Source organism: Lagenorhynchus albirostris, chromosome 7 (assembly GCF_949774975.1).
Source record: "Lagenorhynchus albirostris chromosome 7, mLagAlb1.1, whole genome shotgun sequence".
Lineage (NCBI taxonomy): Eukaryota > Metazoa > Chordata > Mammalia > Artiodactyla > Delphinidae > Lagenorhynchus > Lagenorhynchus albirostris.
The window spans coordinates 50,618,666-50,638,458 of NC_083101.1; the positions used below are offsets into that span (position 1 = coordinate 50,618,666).

Sequence of the window (19,793 nt, forward strand, 5' to 3'; positions counted from 1 at the left end):
GAGCTTCTTATAGAGAAAGAAGGCGAATTTGTTAATTAGGTAATAAAAGATTTTGGATCACTCTTTAAATCCTGCTGTTACTTTTCCTCTAAAAATGATGCATTTTTACCTTATAGAGTTTGTTTGTGGGGGGGGGGGCGGTCAAATGGTTCTTGCTTTTGTTTCCCCAGGAGTGAAAATCTAAGGACAACCAAGGATACTGTATAACTCAAGTATAACAAAGCATATATAACATATACATATATATACAAATTTTTTTAAAACAATAATTTAAAATTTGTAGTTTGGGGATTTCTTATTTCGAATAGCAAACCAGTTTTAAAATATGTAAACCATGATATCCTTCTATACAACTTTAATTTTTTTTAACCTATTAGTAAAGAAAGCAATCCTCCTGATTGCTTCCCCTAATATGATAATGTCTAAAGCCATCATTTTAAGTAAACATATCGTTTGATTCAAAACAAGTGGCAACCCTAGCAAGCTGGAAAATAGGCTTTATCTCAAAAAACAAAACCAAAAAAGTCTGTTCATAAGGAAAAGCAAAAAAGACTTAAATTCAAACGGAAAAAAAAATAATAGAAAGTAACAGAGACTTGAGAAAATGTACTTGGTGTTCTCATCTGTTAAATGGGAATAATCGTTGCATTTACCTCACAGGGCTGTCATGAGGATTAAATAAACTCAATACAATCAAAGCATGGAAAATAGTGTCTAGGCCCTTACTGAATACTCAATAAATATTAGTGCTAATTATTATTATTACTATTGGCAATGGCTCATGTTATTAGACCATCTCTTGCTTTTCTACTAGGGAAAGCAAACAGTCTTAAAGGGATCACAATCTTGTGAAAATCCTGGCTGCCGAGCAATGATAGCCTGATTTCACAGAGGAAGTACACTAAAGAAATTGCTCAAGGTTCCCCCAATCCAGAAGTGAGAAGAGGTCATTACCGAGGGATCAGTGTTTCTGATTTGTGAAGGGAAGGCTATCATCTAAAAAAGAGATAAGGCTTGTTCTGCATTTTCCAGGGAGTTGGACTTGAATTAAATGGTGTAAGTTCCAGAGGGAAATGTCTGCTCAGTGTAAGAAATACTCCAACGTCAAAAAACTCTCATCGTATAAAAGGACAGGCTGCCTAGAAGGCACTTTCACACTGTTACTGAGTGTGAAAGTAGGAGTTTCATCAGTCATGGATAATAAAGAAGATTCCTTAGCAAGTCCACACTAGTGACAATAATGACAACCATCACCACCACAAGGACAGTAATGACAGTTGATACTAACTGCCCAGCACCGCTGTAAGGACTTTACCTAGAGTGACCCTTACCTCAGCCACCCAGCTCCACAGTCTGTGTTTTTAACCACTACCTCCCAGTTCGGAATCCTGAGTAAGGTACCTAATGTCTCTGTGCCTCCATGATAAGTGAGGACACATAAAATGCGGATAATATGGCACTAATCTCAGAGGATACTGATGAAGATTAAATGAAACAATACATTTGTTTAGCAGCTAGAAGAGTGCCTGACATGTAGCAAGTACTTTATATATACTCTTTAATACAAAGGTCATACCAACTTTTAAGAAAACCTTTTTACTTGCATGGCAAGGTAGGGAAGGCATAAAGAACTGTCTTGGCTACAGTGAGCAATCTGACTCCAAAAAAAAATTTTTTTTTTAAATCCACTAAATGGAACTCAAGGCTTGCTGATTCAGGATTGAGTCTCTGAACACAATGAGACATGAAAAATATGGGCAAAACTGCTAGAGTGAGAGTTCTGCAGTGAGATCAGATTCTCTGTATACTTTGTCATGGATGACTGTAACGTAAGACCTTGGAAAAAAAACGGCCTATTCCATGACCCGCTGCTGACTTCTCTTAGCATCTCCAAGATCTTGGCCAATCACTCAACTCCACTTTCAGCAGAATACTTATTTGCTTCACACACTTGACTTTACCTAGTTCCCGCTTAACCAATTCCCAAACTTAGGTCAATCCAATCTACTTCTTTTGCACCGGACATCCAATGGCAACCTGTCATCCAATGTGGCCTAATAAAGCTCCTACTCCCCCTTGTCACTCCTTTACAGATTCTCACAGAGGCAGCATTAAACCTTTACTTCATTCAAGCTTCCAAATCTACTCCTGCCCCACCCTCAAACATCCTACACTCCTTAAAACTTGGAAAACAGAGGCAATCAGATACAAATTCTTTTCACTTTTCATATACACCTTCCCCCAAACCCCTAAACTCCCGCAACACAAATCAGTTCAACATTTACCGCTATCTTTGCCTAGCCTTTTCACTCTCCTTCCTGTTGCAAAAGAAAAAAAAAAAATTATTCTAGACAACCTTTCCAAGGCCAACTCTTTCTTCTATTCACTGATGCTACTCAGGAAGTATCAGTTACATCATCTTCTTCGGTTTGTTGTTCTGGCGACTATTCCCCCCAATCTCCCACTTCTCTCTTGGATCTTCAGACTTTTTCTACTCATCTAAAAACATGCCAATAAGAAAACAATTCTCAGTCCTGTTTCCCTCATAAGCCTTGACCCTTTCCCCCTTATATGCCAAATATCTAAGAGTGGTCTCTTGCTATAGGTATGTAGCCGGCTGAACTGATAAATGTGAACCACTGGAAGGCAATCCCATACAGGGTATTCTTGATTACAATCAATCTTTTAAGTACGCTTAAAGGTTCCAACATCCCGCAGCTGCAGATTTGGTGACCATTAATTATATGTTCCATTTACACTGTGTTTTTGAGAAACATCATAAAGGAAAATATACAACAGAGGTTTGTTATACATGACAAACTGTACCTTAACTCAATGTTGGTATGTGCTTTGGGGCTTCTAGCACAACATTTATAGATTAGCAATACTAATACCTTAAAAAGGTTTTTTTGAAGCTAATTCTTACATGAGCTAAGCCTTTACATTCTATAGAGTAATGACTGAAGCCATGAGCAATAATATAATAATCTAAATTGTCTATATAAACTCTTAGAGCCTTATCTGATTTAAAACTTACCACCTATATATAAAAATAAACTTATAGAAATAAAAGCTTCTCTATACCTTCAGGGAAAAGGATCTGGTAAAAGCCCATAAAACAGGAGAACAAGATGTACTGAACAAGAAGCAAGCAAGCCAGTGAGGGTGGAGCACAGAAAGCAAGGGGAGGGAGAGGCAAGGGTCAGACTGCACAGGGCCTCCTAGGGCAGAATTAATACATTTTGGTATACCATAAGAACAACAGGAAGCAAATGAAAAGCTTTAAGCTGGGAGATGGAAGGATCAGATCTGCAATTTTAAAAGGATTACTCTAGTTGCTGTATGGAGGATGAACGGGTAGCCAACCAGAATGAGTGTGAAGGGACAAGTGGGAATTAGGAGGCCTAAGAGGGAAATGATGGTAGGCTGGATCCAGGTGGCAGTACAGATGAAAGAAGATAGATTCTGGAAGATAAAATCAAGAAGATTTGGTGAATGATTAGATATGAGGGAAAGAAAAGAGAGATGTCAGTGAGATGTTGGTTTCCTGAATTTATATACACATATACATGGAAGGCAAAGTAACATCTTGTATAACATATAGCGAATTATTAACAGAAATTACCTATGGGTAGTGAAGATGAATTTTACATAGTAAAAGGCAGACTTTCTTTTTTTTTTACTATATAGATATCTGTATTGTTTAAATATTTTTATAAGCAGAAGGTATACATTATTTCATAGTTAAATTCAAATGCAATAAAAAGAAACAGCATTTTCCTGGGTAAAAAGGATAGAAATGGCATTTTAGGGAAAGGAACAATTTAATCAAAGGTACAAACACATGAAAGTACATGGCATATTTAGAGTATCAAGTGGTCTAGTGTTTACAGAGTAAGAAGGGAAGATGTGTAATTGGGACAGGATGAGCAGAGGATTAAACCTGTGTTAGAGTATAGCCAGCTCATGAAGGACCTTATCATACGTCAAGTTAAAGAAAGCATTCTCTAAACTACAGAAAATGGAGAAGCACATAAAGATTTTAAGCAGGAGGATGACAAACTCAAGTTTATATTTTAGAAAGATCACTTTAGAGGCAGTGTGAAGACTGGGCCAAAAGGGAGGTAAGAAAATAGGCTGCGAGATCACTTACGCCGGAACTTAAGCTAAATCAGGGCAACAGAGATAGAGAAGGGGAGACACAAGATTCACTTCACAAATAGACAGGACTTGGTGATTGAGCTGGATTTGACACACAGAGAAAAGGGAAAGTCAAAGATGCTTCCCATGGTTTTAAGAAATTAGATAGGATGACATCAATTTAGGTAATACAAGAACAAGTTAAATGAAGAGGTAATAAATTTTGTTTTGAAGGTGCTGAGGTTAAAGTACCTCTGGAAGCAGGTCAAAGTGCCCAACAGGAAGTTGGACATATACGTTTGAATTTGAGGAACAAGGTCAGAACTGGAGCACATTAACCCTTTTACCCAGAATAGAGAATGTTAAGCCTGTGGACACGATCTTACCCTCGATGTAATGCACTGAATTCTTGAGGCAACTGCCAAAAGTTGACCAGTTCCATTTATTCTCATAGTTGTAAGAATTCCACGTAATTGTTAAAGTCTCTGTAGGCAATAACTTAAAGTGAGGCGGAACATTTTGTCTTGGTTTCTTGGTCTTTTTTTTTTTTTCCCCTTCCCCTTTTGTTTGCCATTCTTTCTATCTACCTACTTATCTAGTTAAGGAAGATACAGGAAATATAAGTAAGTATAATATAAAAAAATTTGTTATTAAATATTTTCATACTTTGTCTTAATTGTAAAAGGCAAAGAAAAGAACATTTCACAATTCTACCTTTAACAAAACCTAAGTTAAATAATGATTTACCTAGATGACTCTCCCCTGATTTCCTCTGGCAAGTCACTGCCCCTTAATTAAACGACATCCCCCAGGCAGTCAAGTCCAGCTGTAGCTTTAACCACAGAGGTTCCTGAAACAATTCCACGGTCCTGTTGTTGCTTACTGTCAGAAGTTTGAGTCACACTGTACCTTTGTCTAAGCGATGATGCCCTAGTTTCTTGGGAGGTGGAGAGGAAGGACCTGTTGGCAAGGAAACAGCTGCTTCCTTCCTGAGCCAGGGAAAACCAAGAAGGTGACAGATGGGCAGAGCATAAAAGCAGCCAAAAGTTGCACTGGTTCCTTGTTGGCAAGGATTTTCACTGAGGCACGATTGGGTATTTTAAAGCATATTAATGACTGAGAGAGTTTCATCTGCCTGGGTGCTCTGCTGAAGTTCAACAGGGCTTCCCACACATCTTCTACAATGGAAGAACTTTAAAATTTGCAGTGGTACAAAGAACCTGGCCTCAGCCTATGTACAGTGGGCTAAGACTGCAAGGCACTGCCCCATTTCACTTTAGGATTATGCCCAAAAGAATGCACTTTCTGGTTTAAAAAAAAAAAAAAGAAATTCTGTATAGTAGCTATATTTGTACAACTTATTAGAATTACTATTAAAATTTCATTAGAAAATGTTTTTTAAATATGTTTACTTTTATATATTTAATTTTAAAAGATTTGTTGCAAACTTTTATATTCTGCTCTTTTATCACCATCCCCCATCCACTTCTGTACCCAGAAACTTAAATATTCAAGGATTCCTGGGTAAAACAGACAACCACTGGATGGATAAAACTAACATTTAAAAAATACCTGTACACAGGTAAGTTATTGTTCTTCATCAAATAGAAATTAGCAATCACTGAAAATAACATTAAAAATTAGTGTGGGCATGAAGTATGGAATTTTAAAACATCAGTTTACTATGCTGATTAATTCAACATTTATATTTGCATCAGAACTTAATAATCGCATAAATAAATAGAGCTCTCAGTTATTTTAAAAAATCAAGGGATAACATATGTATTTAGACATATTAGCAGCGTAAAGATGTATGCTTCAACACACTTATTGGGAAAACGTCTGAAAATATTACACTGAATTCAAGGGCACCCGCAGGAATCTGACATAAAAGTTCTCTAGAATAACAACATTTCAGGAAATTCCAAAAAAGGAAAAGGGTAAAATAGGAAATAGCCTCAAATTAATCGACAAAGTTCAGTGCTTGTTCCAACTTCATTTTTCTCTCCATTGCAAAAACAAAAACAAAACCGAGTCTCAGGATGGGTGGGTGAATCACTTAGATGAAAGTTCATCTACTGGAATAAATGGAGAGGCCGCTTGGGCAGGTGACACAGGAGAGTCGGTGGTAGTGCTGACTTTCGCTGGTGAATTACAAGAAGATCCAGCACTGCTGCTGTTTCCATCAAGGGTATCGGAAGATACACACACACCAGGATCTGACAGCTGTGCAACGTCAGAAGAAAGCATGTTGGTGATGCCCTGGAAAAATCTCTTTGGCTGGTATTCAGTTTCCATTTCACATTTTCTTTTCAATGGTCCAAGAACACTTGGTCTAATGCAATTAATTGGACTCTGGCTTCTCCGGGTAGTAAATCGGGTCGTTGGGCTGGGAATAGGGCTTGGAGGCAATCCATTGCTACTCACAAAACTTTGCAAGGATGGTGAAAAACACTGCTTCCCAATTCCCCGGGTGGGTGACGGTGCTGGCGACACCGGAATGAAATCGATGCGTTTCGGGGAGGCGGATTTCTCCACGTCGTTGTCACTCAGGCTGAAACTTTCCTCCCAGGAGTGGCTTATCTGCATTGCGTTCTGCACCTCGCGCTCGTGGACGGTCTCTCGATTGATCAAGTCCATGCCCTCCTCCTGTTTGATCTGGTGCAAGCGGCTGCTGTGCATGCGGACGGGGGAGGCCGGTAGTAGCAGGCCGTGGCGGTTCGGGAACGTTGTGCTGTTTCGCCTGGCGCTCGGCGCCTCGGCCTGGAACACCGGCGAAGTGTCACTGAGGCCGTGGATCAGGGGGGCGCTGTTAGACCTCCTGAGGCCCCCGCCGCCACCGCCGCTGCCGCTGCCGCCGCCCTCCGCCGGGCTCCCAACCGTGCCTGGAGGCAGCTCCAGGTCCAGCTCCATCTTCTCCTGAGCCATGTCGCGGGCAGGGAGGCGGGGGCGGTGCTCAAAGACCTAGGATTCCCATTCCCCGCAGTCCAGGGCCGCTGCCGCCGCCACCGCCACCGAGAATCTGTCAGCGGGCTCGTCCCTCTGCGCATGCGTGCCCCTTGGCGCAGGCGCCCTACAATGTCTCTCGTCGTGGCGCCCGCTTAACGCAGAATAGCTGCGTCGCAGCCCTAGGGGGAGGGGGGAGGAGTGGTTGGGCCGCCAGTCAGTACGTTCCTTCCGCTGATATCTGTGAGCGCAGACCTGCTTTAACGCATATTAATAAGGTTACCACCATATTCAGGAGTATATATTTATAAAATTAGAGCTCTGAAAGAGAGGTCCTTGGCGATGTGGGGCTGTATGATTACGAGTGGAGTTCGTCCTAACCAGAGAGGCCTTCCCTGAGCAAGGGACCATCTCCTGAGATCCCAAGAAGCAGGCCAAAAGGACGGGGTGTAGAACTGCCTGGGAAGCGGGAAGCGAGGGCTGCCAGCTGGGTGGCTGGCAGGAACCAGGAAGGGAGGGAGGGAGCGTGGCCTGGAGTGGAGAGCAAGCTGGCGGGACGTGAGGTGGTGGACCTTTATCCTGAGAACAGTGAAAACTCGGAAGGTTTTCCAGACATGGGTATAATGGCGACTGAAAAGGTCCATGGCTGCAGTCCGGGGAATAACGTTACTGGGAGATTAGAACCTACAGAAAAAGACCAGAGAGGAGGCAATCCTCGGGGCCAGAGATGATGGTAATTTGCAGTAAGGTGGTACTGTAGGAGAGGAGTTGGAGAGAATGGGAAAATCTGGGAACTCGGTCAAAGAGGGAAAAAAAACAACCTGTATTACTATTGTTTTATTTAGAATCGTATTTCCAGCACAGGCATATGTGCTCAATCATGTTCATTTAGGATGAGGAATTTAATGAGGGGAAAACCAATAGGTCCTCGAACTTTAAAAATAAAAACACAATACTTGGCTCATGTAAGTAACATAAACTTTCATATCATTAAAAATCGGTTTATATTTATTCTTTAGTGTCTTCAGTCAGATTTTTTCGCACATAACCAACTGTGTGCCAGGCAATGTGGTAGGAATTAGGCCCTAATATGGAGACATCTAATTTCTATTTGGGGGGGAAGAGATAAATATCTGGGCTATTTTTCAGATAGTGGAAAGCCTTAGGAAAAAATAAAATAGGGTGGTGTGATAGAGCACTACTGGTAGAAGGGAGGGGGCAATTAGATAGAGCTGGGATCTAAATGACGAGAACCAAGTCCTGCGGACATCTAGGGGATGAATATTCCAACCATAGAGACTAGCAGGTGTAAAGGCCCAAGGCAAACGTAAGTGTGGTGAGCTGGCAAGAAAAGAAAAAAGGGCCGTGCCGCTGAAGCATAACGGGGGGGGGGGGGAGCGGTATGAGGGGGTAAAAGAGTTTGGCTTTTATTTTAAGTATGATGAAAAGCCACTGGGGAATTTTAAGCAGGAGAGTGATTATCTGGTTTATGTTTTAGATATCACTTTGGCTCTGTGGAAAATAGGCTGAAAGAGGGCAGGAGTGGAGACAAAGATGGATTAGGAACCATGGCAACAGTACAGACAAGAGATTACTGGACTAGGGTTGTATCAATGGCGATGGGGGAGAAGTAGATGGATTCAGGATATGTTTTGGAAGTAGAACCTATAGGATGTGCAGATGGATTAGATTTAGATGGTGAAAGAAACATAATTCAAAGGCAACTCACAGGTGTTTTACGTAAACTGGGTAGATGGCAGTATCATTTACTGAGATAGGGAAAGAGTGTATTTAGAGGAGTAGAAATTAAGAGTTCTGTTTTGCTTGATTTGAGTTGGAAGTGTCTATTAGATATCCATGTGCCTAGGTGAACTGAAAGAGAGCTTAGTGACTTTTGTTTGGCCTACTTTTTGCAGTTGAAGAAAGTAAGATCCAGAGAGGCCAGCACAGTCAGCATCACATAGCTTGTTTAGTAGTGGGAACCAGTACCAGAATCCAGTATGAGAATCCTAATCCATGCCCTCTCCACTGTCTCGCAAACAGCTTTTAATTGGAAGTCCCCACAGAATACAGATCCTGGTAATGAAATAATGTTGATTATTCATGCCTCTAATTATAGAAACTGATTTAAATTTTCCAAGTGCCACACGCTATTCAAGGTGCATCATATGTAGAATCTCATTTAATCCTCACACTAACCCTAGGAAGTAAGTAGCCTTGTTGCAGTTTGCAGGGGAAACTGAGATGCAGGGATTCAGTAATGTGCCCAGGATGACAGGAAGCGGTGGGACCTCGCCCTTCGGGCTCCAGAGCATGGGCATGATGGTGCCTCCTCCACGTGCAGTAACACTTCAGACTAGGAGAAACCACTTCCAGATTGTTTACACCTTTGTGAGTGCAATGGTATTTGAGACAGAATTTGAAGGACAGGTAGGATTTTAATAGATGATATTTTATATAGAATTGGAAGCATGAGTATAAAATAGCAAATCTGCTAATACATAAAGTACATGGAGACGAATAGGTAATGGGAAAAAGTTGGAAATTAAAGTTGGAGTCAGAGAATTGGAGCTCTGAATGCCAAACAAAAGTGCCTGTATTTAACGTGTGGGGCAATAGGAAGCCGTTGACAAGAGGAATGACACAATGAGAGCTATGCTTTAGGGCCTGCCAGGTGGATGGATCTTAGAGGGAAGTGGAAGAAGGAAGGTGGAAAGAACCAACATTTTCTAAGTGCCCAATGCTGCCAGGCCCTTTAAACACTATAGTTCCACTTAATTCTCATTGTAATCCTATAAAGCAGATACTGTTATGCTCATCTTATAAAGGGACAAGTGAGGTTCAAAAATTGCAAAAGGCCCTATAGCTACATGGAAGAACAAAGATCTGAACCAATATGAATCAGGACCTCACTTCAAAACCTATATTCTTTTTGCTGCTTTCCCCATGAAACAATGGACAAAGGATTAATCCCCCAAATATACAAACGGCTCATGGAGCTCAATATCAAAAAAACACACAATTCAATTAAAAAATGGGCGGAAGACCTAAATGGACATTTCACCAAAGAAGACATACAGATGGCCAAGAGATGAAAGATGAAAAGATGCTCAACATCACTAATTATTAGAGAAATGCAAATCAAAACTACAATGAGGTATCACCTCACACCGGTCAGAATGCCCATTATCAGAAAATCTAGAGACTATAAATGCTGGAAAGGGTGGGGTGAAAAAGGAACCCTCCTGCACTGTTGGTGGGAATGTAAATTGATACAGCCACTATGGAGAACAGTATGGAGGTTCCTTCAAAAACTAAAAATAGAGCTTCCCTGGTGGCGCAGTGGTTGAGAGTCCGCCCGCCGATGCAGGGGACACGGGTTCGTGCCCCGGTCCGGGAAGATCCCACATGCCGCGGAGCGGCTGGGCCCGTGAGCCATGGCCAATGAACCTGCGCGGCCGGAGCCTGTGCTCCGCAACGGGAGAGGCCACAACAGTGAGAGGCCCACGTACTGCAAAAAAAAAAACAAAAAACAAAAAACAAAAAAAAAACTAAAAATAGAACTACCATATGACCCAGGAATTCCACTACTGGGCATATACCCTGAGAAAACCATAATTCAAAAAGAGTCACGTACCACAATGTTCACTGCAGCACTATTTACAATTGCCAGGACATGGAACCAACCTAAATGTCCATTGACAGCTGAATGGATAAAGAAGATGTGGCATATATATACAATGGAATATTACTCAGCCATAAAAAGAAACGAAATTGAGTTATTTATAGTGAGGTGGATGGACCTAGAGTCTGTCACACAGAGTGAAGTAAGTCAGAAAGAGAAAAACAAATACCGTATGCTAACACATATATATGGAATCTAAAAAAAAGAAAAAATGGTACTGATGAACCTAGGGGCAGGAATAAAGATGTAGACATAGAGGATGGACTTGAGGACACGGGGGTGGGGGGTGGGGAGGAGGAAGCTGGGGCAAAGTGAGAGAGTAGCATCAACATATACACACTACCGAATATAAAATAGCTAGCTAGTGGGAAGCAGCAGCATAGCAGAGGAAGATGAGCTCGGTGCTTTGCAATGACCTAGAGAGGTGGGATGGGGAGGGTAGGAGGGAGGCTCAGCGGGGAGGGGATGTGGGGATGTTTGTGTGCATGGGGCTGATTCACTTTGTTGTACGACAGAGACTAACACAGTATTGGAAGCATTATACTCCAATAAAGATCTATTAAAAAAATAAAGATGGAGAATTTGATGGTTAATTCTGAGATGAAAAGAGGGTCTAAACTAAAGTTGGGAATGGCAGAAAAAGGAGGTGGACGTGGAGACCGGAAGGTAACAACCCAGAACCTGACTGCGTGGCTGTATGGAGGATAAACAGAGAGGAGTCACAAACAACTGAAGTTCAAGCATGAGCAGCTGAAAGAATAGTACAACAGTACTGAATAAAAACAGAAGAGAGAGGAAGAGCTTCCGTAAGAAAATCAATATTAGATAAATAGGAAAAAAGTATTAACTATAGAGCTTATTTTATAATACCCATAGCATATTGCTAATTTGCATATTACTAAATTATTTCTATCAATAGTGTGCCTCAAATGTGCCAACATTGTTCATCCATGTCTGGATAAACACAATAATCATCTTTACTAATAAAGCACAGAGATGGTGATAACTACAAAATCAAACATACACCTATTAGAGATCTTCACTTGTTTCCCTGTTTCTACCCTTGTCTCTACAGTCAATTCTCCACCCTATGTTCAAGGTCATCCTTAAAAATAAGACTTGAAGAGTCACTTCCCTATTCAAAACTCTTTGGTGGATTCCCACTCGGGGGGGAAAAAGCCGAGGTCATTACAATGACCTATAGAGCTCTATCTGGGTCCCTGCCATCCCTCTGCCTACCCACCCAGTCACTGCCTTCCTCCAACTGCAGAGGCCTCCTTGCTATGCTTTGGCATGCTCCCCCGCCACCTAGCTCACTCTTCTTCCAGTGGACATCAAATTGTTCCATCCCTTCAGCTCTCTGCACGAATGACCTTTCCTTGTAAAAAGCAACAACAGTTCCCAATACCAAGTCTACACTCCCATCCCCCTCACTCTGTTTTCATTTTCCTCCAGAGCACCACATGACAATATGTATACATTGTTTTCTTGCCTCATCCTCAAGAAGGCAAACTCCATGAGGGCAAGGCCTTTGCTCTGTTCCTTACCATAAGCCTATTATCTAGAACAGGGCCTGGCACATAGCACTCAGTAAGCAGGTGTTGAGTCATTGTGCAAGTGAATGATGAATGAATGAATGGACTAATGTAGCTCTGTCCAAAAGGGAAGAGAACTCTGGTATTTGAAAGTCCAGAAAAGCCTAATAGGCTTTTCTAGACTGATTCTAAGTGCTCCTTACTTTGACAATTCCTTTTCTCATATCAAGAATATCATTAGTTACAGGGCCCTCCAGCCCATGCAGGTAGGCCACCCGAACAAACCATTATGTGAACCAAGACGTTTAAGTCCTAAGTTTCCATTTTTTTTAAACCATCTGCTTATACACACTTGACAGAGTTAAAATGCTCAGGGCTGAGGATTCTAAGCAGTATGTAATATATTGAGTTAGTGCTTCGTCTCAAAGGAATAAAAGATAAATGAAAGAAAAGAGCAGCCATAAAATGCAATTCAGCCTGTTGCAAAAATAATACCAGAGGCAGGTCTAGATCTTCCCTAAGTCAATTCACCCTTCTGGTTTCACTCCGGGTAAGAATTAAATACCACACTTAGGAGTAAGTCATAAAATCAAACATCTACTCATTAAACTTTATTGTGATTAATATTTTATTTTTTCAGACTAACAGGTAGTTTCCTTTTAATTCCTAGGAGCAATTTCTTTTAACTCAACATTTTACTTTTGAGATTCAACATAATGTTGCTGTATAGAATTCTACCTTTTAAATGTACCACAATTTATTTATCCATTCAAACAGTAGTGGAAGTTTGCACCGTTTACAGTTTGGGGCTACAGCAAATAGGAGTTCTATAAACATCTAGGAGCAATTTTTGACTATTAAACCCCCAAGCATATAAAAAGGCAGATATCCACCTCTGAATCCATATTGAATGAATGTGAAATACAAAAATATGTGTACATGTATAATCTGAGATGAGCTGGAAAATGTCTCCATATCCCACATTAATTAATATCACCTATCTAGAATAAAAATATTGCAGAGGAAAAGTGTACTTTCAAAGCATAGGAGCTCAGGAGTGTTAACTGGTACAACAACTTAGGGAAAATGTTTGGCAGTACATCATACTACCTACTAAAAGAAAATATATGCATGTTCTATGATTAAGAAATTCCACTTTGGGGTATATATCCAAGAGAAATGAGTACTTATGTCTACTGAAAGCCATGTACAAGAATGTTCCTTGCATTTTTATTCATAATAGCCCCAAACTGGAAACAACCCAAATGTCCATGAACAGAACAGTCAAAAGGGTGAACACATTATACAATGGAATTCTTTACTCAACAAGATGGATGAGTTACAGTACAATGTTGAATGAAAGAAATCAAACACATAAGAGTGCATACTCTTTGACTACCTCTTTATGCGGTTCAAGAACAGCCAAAAGCAATCGATGGAGGTAGCAGCCAAAATAGTGGTTACCCTTGGGACTACTAACTGGGAGGGACACAAGGAAATGTTCCATATCCTGTTCTGGGTGCTGTTGACACAGGCATCAACATAGGTAAAAAATTATTAAGTAAGTACTTAAAATGTATACACTCTATTGCATATCAAGTTTGTCCTCAAAATGTTATCGATACAGAGAAAAACAGAATGGGAACTTGGAATGTAAATGGAGGACAAAACAGAATAAGAATGTACTTTAGTCGGGATGAAGATATTTTGTTCAAACGCTAACCATGAGTCTAACTCTAAACTCGAACACTAAGCTTCCAAATCTCTCTGACACACAACATTATCAGGGGAAGAATAGCTAGTTGGCCTTGACAGGACAAAGAAAGCAGATAGAAACACACACACACGCCCTTCAAGCTGCCTTTCACTGGGGCCCTAAACACCAATAGACTCCAGGAGCCTCACACAAACACTGGACCCTTGTCTGAGGCCAGTTACAGATCACCAACAGAACGATCCGTTCTCCTTGGCCCTGTTCCCAAAGAGCCCTCAAAGTTACTTATTTCTATGAAGGCATGAAAGAGGAAATGAAGCCCATTTTAGAGCCTTTGACTTTCTCAACTGCAATCCGTGTACTCTGTTCAGTCGGTTCTGCAGTATCCTCCTAAGCATAATTCACGAAATGAAACAGAGTTAAAGTAACTCAGAGGAACTCAGCGGGGCCTGTTATTACATATGGAAGGAATGAGAATTGTGTTTGAGGACGCAACTTTGGCCGCAGGGAACTTATTTTGTTATCATAATGAAAGAAAAATAGTAGATGATCTCAGAAACTGTTATCAACCATTTACTGTACACTTACTGAGAGCCAGTAAGTACAGAGACTCTTCCTAGCATCTACCCTCGAGGTTGCTTAATCTAATCCTTAAAACTTTAAAGCAGCAGCAAGGATTAGAAGATCAAAGCACAAAGCTTACTACGGGGCTTTTGACCCGCTCACCTTTCATTTTCGATAACTGCTAAAAGCCATCACGCCACTTGCATGGAGCCACAATCTTTATAGGGAAGAAGTAAAAAGGCAGAAAGGGGGCCTCAAAGGCCTGACAGAGGAACCTTAAACAGCCTAGGTCCTCACCAAAGTTCAAGCAAACAAATATATGTGAATTGTAGTTATTTTGTTCAATTTTTTTCAAGGGAAGATATTAAAAATAGCCACCCGGCCCCCACTCTCTACTTTAAGTCCTTCGACTAAAGTAGAACAATGAGTTGGTATCATTTTTCGATCCTCGCCAATTTTATACATTTTAGGCAGTACCCATTTTTTAGTGCCTTCTCTTTGGCATTAAACTTCTCCTAGGCCATAAACCAAGGTTATGATTGTTGTCCTTTACTGTTTTCATGTTTCTCTCTACCTGTCTGCTATGTTTCCCTTAAAAGATTAGCCCATCTGGCAAGCAAGAAAAAAGAACTGATGTCTTTATGGATCATGTATAAAGTTAACTTTGAAACATGCAAAAGCTACAAATCTAGTTGGATTATATACTTGGGTCTTCCAGTTGGATGTCTGGGAAACTTCTAAAAGGGCTCAACATATTAGTGCCAGTAGGACTATAGCAAAAAAAAAAGAAAAAGTACCAAACCTGGAGTCAAACAATCATACTTCCAGCACAGTGACCTTGGACAAGTCTGTCAACTTCTCTGTGCTTGCTCTTCTCATTTATGAAGTGGGGACACAACCTCTTTGCTGTAAAGATCAAACGAGCTATGTCCGTAACAGGCCTTGCAAATGGTAAAGGCCCTATACAAACAGGCTTCTCTCAATGAAAATACTTAGTGCTATGATTGCAAAATGACCCTGCCTACTCTTCCCCTACTCTCATCAAAAAGCTTCCTTTGTTTTCTTGCTTTTAGTTTGATTCTGTGAAATAAAATTCTCTCCCCGCCTTCTTCCCTAAGACAATTAGTCATTTTTAGAGACACACAGTTTCTGTGGTCTAAGAAGTATGAACTGAAAAGTTCATGTGCAACTAGGTGGACAATTTCTAAGAAGGAGAAATAAGAAAAAACACATTTCTAAGAATTTCACTCTCTGAGTCTGCCTGAGAAGAGATGGACCCCACAGGGTGGAGAGGCCATCAGGAACTAAAAATGTGGCTAGATCAGTGAATCCTATTCCCCGCAGCAAGTCATTTGTCTGTCCCCAACAGCAGCAGCTACCCTCCCTGATCGCGCTGAACTTTTCAACTGGGACTAATCCCACAGGCTTATTCTCACTTATTCATTTTAAACCCTGTTTTGAATTCTGCTGTCGTGCTACTGTCTTTGCTGGCATATAATGAACTGCACAGACACACATTAGGCTGAGCCTGATAAACAAGATGAACCCAGCCACTCTCAGACAAAACCGGAAGAGGAAAAGGGGAAGGGACCATTAAAAGATGCAAGAAGTTTCAAGAGATGCATTCCTCGAGATGCACACCCTTCTCTCCAGGTAGCTGACTCCTTGTAGGTATGTTTTGAAGATCACGTCAAACGATCTTAAGAAGTTTGAAGCTGCTGCCCCAGACCTAAAGATTCATAAACTACATGCTTTAGGGAAATGTTTTTGGCTTTAGAGGATGACAGCTGCATAGCCAAGAGTCACCTAACCTCTAAGACGCTTGAAGAAAGTGGATTCTATGACTGAGAGAGAGGGCAGTTTCTAATGTGTTCTTTTCCTTTCACCCAGCTATACTTTAAGCTAATATGTATTATGGAGGGGTGCTCTATTTCCTCCTATCTCATACTTACTAATTTATAAACTGAATGCAACCGTAATTCACCATCTGTATGCCTTTTCCACCTGCAGCTCAACTTGTTGGTAGGAAATGAAGTTTTACCACCCATGGAGTTCTATCATCTGAAAGTTCCACTTATTAGGAAGTGGTACAGATTTTTCTTCTTCACTCTCCATTTGAAAACTCAAAGTCTAAAAGAGGAGACTTCTTCAGCCCTTATGGTTGTGACACTTTTACCAGACAATGTCGTCATCATGATCATCATCATCATACAATAGTAGCTTGCATTTACTGAGGGCATATGTGCCAGGTACCCTTCTAAGTACTGTGTGTATATGAACTCATTTAATCCCTACACCATTTCTAGGATTATGACCCTCATTTTATAGATGAGGGAAAGGAGGAACAGAGAGGTTAACGTAGCGGCCTGAGATGACATAACCAGTTAAGCGGTAGAGGAATTTAAGCCCAGGGGTCTGGCTTTCAGGGGCTCACAGCTCACGTAACACAAGTGGATTCCTCAAACCTGCCATGTTCATGGTGCTCCAGGCTATTTTGAAAGAATGATGGTGGACTTGACACCTACAGGATAATCATTCTGCTTATCAGAAAGACAGATGAGGGATCCATGTAATTGCATGGTCTTACAGACACTAGCGAGGTTACAAAATTCAGCAATTAATAAATGCCCTACTTGCCCCAAAGCAGTCCCGAAAACGAATGCAAAGTGTTAGAACCACAGAATGTCAGCTCTGAAAGGAGCTTTAGAAATCACCTACACTAACCTTTATCAGCAAGGGATTAGGTTCAGAGAGAGCCAGTGATTTCTTCAAGGTCAAAAAGGCATCCAGCACAGAGGCAAGACGTTTTATTTAAGTCATAGAAATTGCTTCCTCATGTTTGCTCTCCGGGTTCCCCTTTCACTTTCAACTCTTTCTCTAAACAAACAGCATCCACTTCCATGGTTTCAACTATGACCAATGTGCTGACGTCTCTCAGATTCATGTCCCTAAGTAGGGCTGTCCTATCTCTAGACTGTAATATATAACTACCTACTAGACAATTCCACTCTACTTTTCACAGGTCCTTCAAACTTGTCTGTGAACAAGCTCACTTCTCCCTACCCCAGATCCACTCTTCTCTTGAGAATGAATTACACAATAATCTCTCCAGACAGCCACAGCAAAACTGCACAGATTCTAGATCTCTCCACCCCTTCACGTCTTCCATCTAAACCATCACTAAATCTCTTCAATTTTACTTGCTTAACATCTGATAGCCTCCCCTTTCTCTCTGGTCTCTATTACTAAAGCACTCCGTCTGCCCCTCAACTACAACAACTTCAATGAGTCTTGGGCATGTGAGGATGGCTCCAATCCTACCCAATTTGCATAAGTGCTGCCAGGATGAATTTTCTGAAATAATCTCACCACAAGAGCAGACAGACAGACTACAGAGAGGAAGACAGACTGAAAAGAAGGAAGGAGGGTGGCAGGGAGGAAGGAAGAGGCTAACCCTAGTATCTGCCCAAATTGCTCTAAAGCTCTACTTCCTTTGAATGGAAAGTACTACAACACAGTATTTAAGAAATCATGCTCTGAAGTCAGAGAATCTGGGTTTAAATCCTGACTGTGTAACTTACACAGGCGTGGCTTGGGGGTCAAGTTACTTCCCCTCCTTGAGACTCAGTTTCCTCATCGAAAAATGAGGATAATAGTCCCTCTATCAAATGACTGTTGTGAACATTAATTGAGGTAATACGCACGAAACTCTTAGAACACAGCCAGACATGAGATTTCTCAAAACAGACCCTAGAACCATAACCAGTACATCTTATTTAACCAGACTGTTGCCTCACTTCTCTTTCCTAGGCACCGACCACCTAGCCAGCTCTTCCTGCAATATGTATTGAGTGCCGCATCTACATGCAGTTCAGTTTGGAGACTGAACAAATACTGGTGACAAAGCTTCTCTGCTAGAACTCTGAGATTTCAAAATCCTTCAAACCACAAAACACTCAAAACCTGTTACAATGAAGGCTCTGTAGCGGGTATTATAAAGATGAAAAAGACCCCAGGGAAGTTGAGAATCCAGGAAGGAGGTAAGCAGCACATTATTAACCATACAATAAGCTACTTCTCATATCCTCAGCCTTAAGTGAGCATCGGGATCATCTGCGGAATTTTTAAAACAAACACAACAGAGCCCCAGTACAGAGATTCTCACTCAATAGGCCCGGGACCTGGTATTGCCATTTTTATTAAAAAAAAATATTCTCCAAGTGAATCTGATGTGCTCCGAAGGTTGGAAACTCCTGGAATGAAAAGCATCTCTACTGCTCACAAGTACTTATTAAAATATTAACATTTTAGAAGAGCCTGTGCTCTGCAACAAGAGAGGCTGCGATAGTGAGAGGCCCACGTACCGCAATGAAGAGTGGCCCCCACTTGCCGCAACTGGGGAAAGCCCTCGCACAGAAACGAAGACCCAACACAGCAAAAATAAATAAAAATAAATTAATAACCTCCTACCCCCAACATCTAAAAATATATATATATATTAACATTTTAGAAGATGAGGAGATTGCTTTCAGCTGATTGAGGGGAATAACAAAGTCTATGAAGAATTCTTGCAGACAGGATCCCCAGGGAGTCTGTTCTAACCTGCCCAATTTGGAGCATGAGAAGCCACCTTCCAATAATAACACTAGCTGAGTGAAACCTTTATGTGAGAATTTTTGTTTTTCTGTTATCTGGACTCCTTCCTATCCCTGTTTTGACCTGGAGAGGACAGGAGCTCAGCAAGATGGCCAAAGGCTGAGAAAGAGGCTTTTTGCCTGCAGCAGGCCTTACCGAAGGAGGGGAGAAGAGCTGAAACGAAGTTGGAGGCTCTGCCAATCACATTGGAGATACCAGCAGCAAACCGTGATTTAAAATGACACTTGTCGGGCTTCCCTGGTGGCGCAGTGGTTGGGAGTCCGCCTGCCGATGCAGGGGACGCGGGTTCGTGACCCGGTCCGGAAAGATCCCACATGCCGCGGAGCGGCTGGGCCCGTGAGCCATGGCCGCTGAGCCTGCGCGTCCGGAGCCTGTGCTCCGCAACGGGAGAGGCCACAACAGTGAGAGGCCTGCGTACCGCAAAAAAAATAAAATAAATAAAATAAAATGACACTTGTCAAATGTGGCAGAAATGCTGAAGGATTTGGTTTTGTTTGTAGGGAGGGAGGATGATGTCCGGGAGATACCTGGGGATCTTAGGGAGAGGCAGAGG

The 19,793-nt window shown here is 41.4% G+C and overlaps 2 protein-coding genes across 4 annotated transcripts in view; both read right to left on the reverse strand.

The window, feature by feature from the left end:
* The window catches only part of PIP5K1B (phosphatidylinositol-4-phosphate 5-kinase type 1 beta), a 328,239-nt gene that overhangs the window by 249,512 nt on the left and 58,934 nt on the right, over positions 1–19,793 (reverse strand). The window lies entirely within an intron of this gene.
* On the reverse strand, positions 3,719–7,341 carry PABIR1 (PP2A Aalpha (PPP2R1A) and B55A (PPP2R2A) interacting phosphatase regulator 1). Its single transcript, XM_060155010.1, has one exon. The coding sequence runs from the start codon at positions 7,066–7,068 to the stop codon at positions 6,196–6,198; it is 873 nt and encodes a 290-aa protein (XP_060010993.1). The 5' UTR covers positions 7,069–7,341; the 3' UTR covers positions 3,719–6,195.